At 41.0% G+C, this 4,520-nt stretch overlaps 1 protein-coding gene across 1 annotated transcript; it reads left to right on the top strand.

Annotated features, from left to right (window-relative positions):
- Positions 1 to 1,481: 1,481 nt before the first annotated feature.
- On the top strand, positions 1,482 to 2,432 carry LOC146813385 (olfactory receptor 5AP2-like). The gene has a single exon (XM_085615405.1). The coding sequence runs from the start codon at positions 1,482 to 1,484 to the stop codon at positions 2,430 to 2,432; it is 951 nt and encodes a 316-aa protein (XP_085471531.1).
- Positions 2,433 to 4,520: the final 2,088 nt, after the last annotated feature.

Genomic DNA, 4,520 nt, shown 5'->3' with positions numbered 1-4,520 from the left:
TGATGAAGGAGTCCTCATATTTTGTAGTTAGCAGCACTCTGTCAGGAGGTAAAGGTTAGGCCTGGGCGGTGAACTCTGCTCAGTTCGCGGAGTTTGCGGAGTGTTCCACGCTCCGCAGAGAACTAACAGAGGAGAAATTTTTCCTCGCTCCCCAGCGTTAAGTTGGCGAGTTCGAGCAAGGAAAATCCAACGCTATACCACCTCCCAGCAAGATTTCTCAATGCAGGTGGACATGGATGGTCGCGACCGCTCGTGTTGAGAATCCATCCGTTCGCATTGAGGAAGCTGCTACTCGAGAAGAAAGTCTACTCGAGCGGCAGAAAGATGCAGCACCCTCTTGCACTGTGCATGGTGGCATTCACGCAAATTTTCCAGGGCAGGAAAAACACCCGGAGCTAAAAATCAGCCCGAATGGTGCAACTTAATACACTCCACTGCTTATGGAACTCTATGTAGCATTGTGGAGTTTTTTGGTCAATTCGCAGAACTCAGCAAACTCTGCCCAGGCCTAGTAAAGATCCTTTGCTACCACCTGCTTTGCTCATGTTTACAAATTTAAATCAACGGATAACCTGGAACAAAAATAATATTAAAATAGATGTCCAATATGATGACTAAAACACATCATTTTAAGCCGCCATTTTGAAAAATGGCAGAAGGGTTGCTCTGAGGAGTTATTTTCTGTCTCTATAAGACCACTTGACCCCCAAACTTATGTTTTGACACCAAAATGAAATATAAGGGTCTCATAGTTCACTGCAATACATCTGCCGTTTTTAAAAGATGCCATTCAGAAAAATTCGGCCATGATTAGCAATGTCTACCCGAGCTAAATTACTTCTCTAATGATACAAAAACACAAATCAAAAATTAAAATCTCTGGACAACAATTTTTTTACAGAGGTGGGGATGTTGATACTTGTTTCTTGCTGACATGTGTACTGTTAATATATTTGCTACCAACATTTGTGTGGTAGTAATTATAGTTACTGATATTCTAACTAAATCCAGGGGAGATAGCATCAACCCACTCTTTGTGCATTGTACATTTTCTGATGAGGGGTGTGCGAATTCATGATGTGTTTTAATGTATCGTTTGCTGGCACTGTTGCTTTTAGAGAAGTGTTATGCATGTGACTTTATTTCTAAACGCTATCTATTTTCTGAAGATATTCAAAAACCATAGCTATACATTTGTGTTACTTGTTCATAATTGTAGGATGTTTACATTTTGATTGGGGGCTTAAAAGATTGGGATGTTGGCAAGTGGCACTGAATAGAAAATGTGATTATTCTTTAGAAGTGTACATTTTGTTTTTAATGAACTTTATTATATTCATTTAATATGACGACAACGCACAGACTATGTTTCAGCAAATTACCTTTTCGATCCTCCTAAAACATATTTGGCTTTACATTTTTTTGGTTTTCTTATTTTCTCAGATCCAATAGTTGAACCACAGCCAGGACGATTTGGAAATATGGGAAAGATTAATCAATCTTTTTTAAATGATTTTTTTATTCTGGGGCTATCACAAAAACCTGATCTTCAAGTCCCACTTTTTGTGGTGTTTTCATTCTTGTATTTAATGACTCTTCTTGGAAATCTTGTGATAATCACAATAGTATGCGTTGACCGTCACCTCCATACACCCATGTATTATTTTCTTGTGAACTTGTCCTTCCTAGACATAGGGTTAACTTCAACTGTCATACCAAAAATGCTGCAAATCTGTGCAACAGGAAATAGATCCATCAATTTCTCAGTATGCCTTCTCCAATTCTACTTATGTTTTTCCTTCATCAGCACAGAATATTTCCTGGTTTCAGTCATGGCATTTGACAGGTACATTGCAATTTGCAACCCTCTGCGCTACACAGTCATAATGAACAAGAGAGTTGTGGCTTTGCTGCCCGCTGCTTCGTGGATAGTCGGCTTTCTGGACTCTGTCTTACACACTGTTCTGATATCAAATTCATCCTTCTGTGGATCAAACAAAATCAATCACTTCTTTTGTGATCTCTCCGCTCTTTTGAAACTCTCTTGCACAGACACATCTTTCATTAATAGCATCACTTTTGGGGCAGGGGTAGTGATGGGACTTGGTCTTTTCATATCTACATTTACATCCTATGTGATAATCCTCTCAAAGGTCATCAGGATGCCCTCTAGCACAGGGAGACAAAAGGCTTTCTCCACATGTTCCTCTCACCTGACTGCCATTGTCCTGTTTTATGGGACTGAGCTTGGTCTGTACATGAAGCCGGCATCGTGGGAGTCACTGGAGAAAGACAAGGTCTTTGCTGTTCTGTTCATTATCGTCATCCCAATGTTAAATCCATTTATTTACAGTTTGAGGAATAACGACGTAAAAAGAGCACTGTTAAAAACTAGAGAGAAAATGTGGGGCAAACCCATTGTATTATGTTAAGTTCCAAGACAAATATTAACTCAATGTGTCTCACCTTTGACTGCACCACAAAGTGTGACATATTGCTATGCTGTTGTAAAGTTTACATGTTGAAGCCCATGTTTGTGGAGAACCAATATTGAGATGCCAGAGTTAAGTACTTAAAGCAGTGGCACTATTCCACCTAAAAATCAACTGCAGAATATGGGGCTTCCTACAATATCATGGGAAAAAAATTGAGGATGGGCATTTTGACAAGGTTTGTGCAAATACGTAAGTATAGATTTACTATATTTAACACCTTCCATACACACTTTGAAGATATGTGGAGTTAAGTAAAGTCGACCTATACTCATCGTTGTAAATTAACATTCTTGATATTTTGATCCTCGATATTTTTGACATTATATTTTGTTAGTGTGATGTTTTTGTTGTCCATATTTCTACACACAACTGCAGTGGCATAGCAAGGGTGCCATGGGTGGTAATGTTAGGAAGGAAAAGGGGTCCCCAGAGCCCTAGTTATATAAAAAAAAACATATCATTGGGATGCAGTGTTCCCTTCCCTCACCAGTGCCCCAGTGCCACTGCACCTGCTGAACTAATGACAGCCATATCCCTGCTTTCACGTACCTGTCATTTTGCTGCATCCTTCCTGAATATCTTCAACCCCTTTCTCTTTTGCTTGTCCTCCCTATCACATTGCTTTCCACCTATCACTCTTCCTCACACACTTTTTATCTCCACACTTTCCTCTCTCCACTCCATTCTCCATTAATGTTTCCATTCACCATGGCAGTGGTCCTAGTTCCATTTTCATCTCTCTTGTCTCTTTCACACTCGGACGTCTGTCCGAGGTATATTCTCTGTCCCATACTCTTTCTTCCTGTATGTCTCCATCTTTCATTTTGTGTATGTGTGTGTGTATTCCCTTCCATTGCTTCCTCTCTATCTCACCACTTTCCACCTTTTACTCTCCCCAAACCTCCATCAATGTCTATTCAACTTCTCCTCCCCCTCACTTCGTTCTGATCTGCGTGTGGCCCCTACACCCTTTTTTCTCCTGCATCACTGAACTAACTTTCATACCCCTTCTTTCTGCCCTTCTCTTCGCTCTCTTCGGAAAAACATCAACAATTCCTCCCATTATGGCAATTTAGAACTGCTGTTCAAGCCCTCATACTCCTGCATTTGAATGGTGGAAATGCCCGACTCTATAGCCTCCTAAGTTCCACACAGCCCCCCCCCCTCTTTTGGGCATGCTGCACTCCACAACATGTCTCAACCAGGGCCTGAGGAAATATGAGCATATCATCTCCATCCTGATGACACTCCAATGGCTCTCCTTGCCAGCCTGTGCCACCTTCAAAACTAGCTGCACAATTTACAAAGCCTTCACAAGTTGCACTCTGTCTATCAGGCTGACAAACTCACCATCTATGGTGGCTCTTGCACAGTCATAGCTAAAACACCATCACACTGGAGACAAAGAAGTGTAAAAAAGACAAACCAAGGGAATGGACCTTTCCCACCTATGCTGCCAGGATCAGGAACAACATCTGTGTGGCCACCAAGACCACCCCAACACTGCTCTAAATCTAGGAAAGAGTTGAAGATACATCTCTTCCAAACATTCTACATGATTATGCATTTACAGTCCACAAACCGAACATCTCCACTATCACTTGACTGTTTCATTGCCTTTGAGTCTGTACAGCCTTTCAGCTAGGTCAGCACTATACAGATGTCACATAGACGCATACATGCATACATACATGTATACTCATTCCTGCTTCCACATGCAACTTTGCATCAGTTTGCGTCCAGTTACCTTTCTTCTTTCACCCTCCTGCACTTTTCTCTATATTTCTAGGCTGATGCTCCTCTATTATTGGTTTCCCAGTGTCTCTGCAGCATTCCTTGCATATATCCATTCTCTCCTCCTGTTGCTTTCTCTGCATATTGCAACTTTCCACAGTTCTCCACTTTCCCTATATCTCTATAATCTTCTTCACCTCTTACTTTATTATCCTATCTTTCTAGTCTGTTGTTTCTCTCCATTATTATTTCTGCTTTTAATCCTAGATTTCTACACTCCGGCACTACTTT

Source organism: Triturus cristatus, chromosome 7, assembly GCF_964204655.1.
Source record: "Triturus cristatus chromosome 7, aTriCri1.1, whole genome shotgun sequence".
NCBI lineage: Eukaryota > Metazoa > Chordata > Amphibia > Caudata > Salamandridae > Triturus > Triturus cristatus.
Note: the sequence above shows the minus strand (reverse complement) of the source record. Positions and strands in the feature narration are given on the sequence as shown.

Bases quoted from the DNA above. Each gene is read 5' to 3' on its own strand.
- LOC146813385 (XM_085615405.1), top strand. From the start codon at position 1,482: ATGGGAAAGATTAATCAATCTTTTTTAAATGATTTTTTTATTCTGGGG.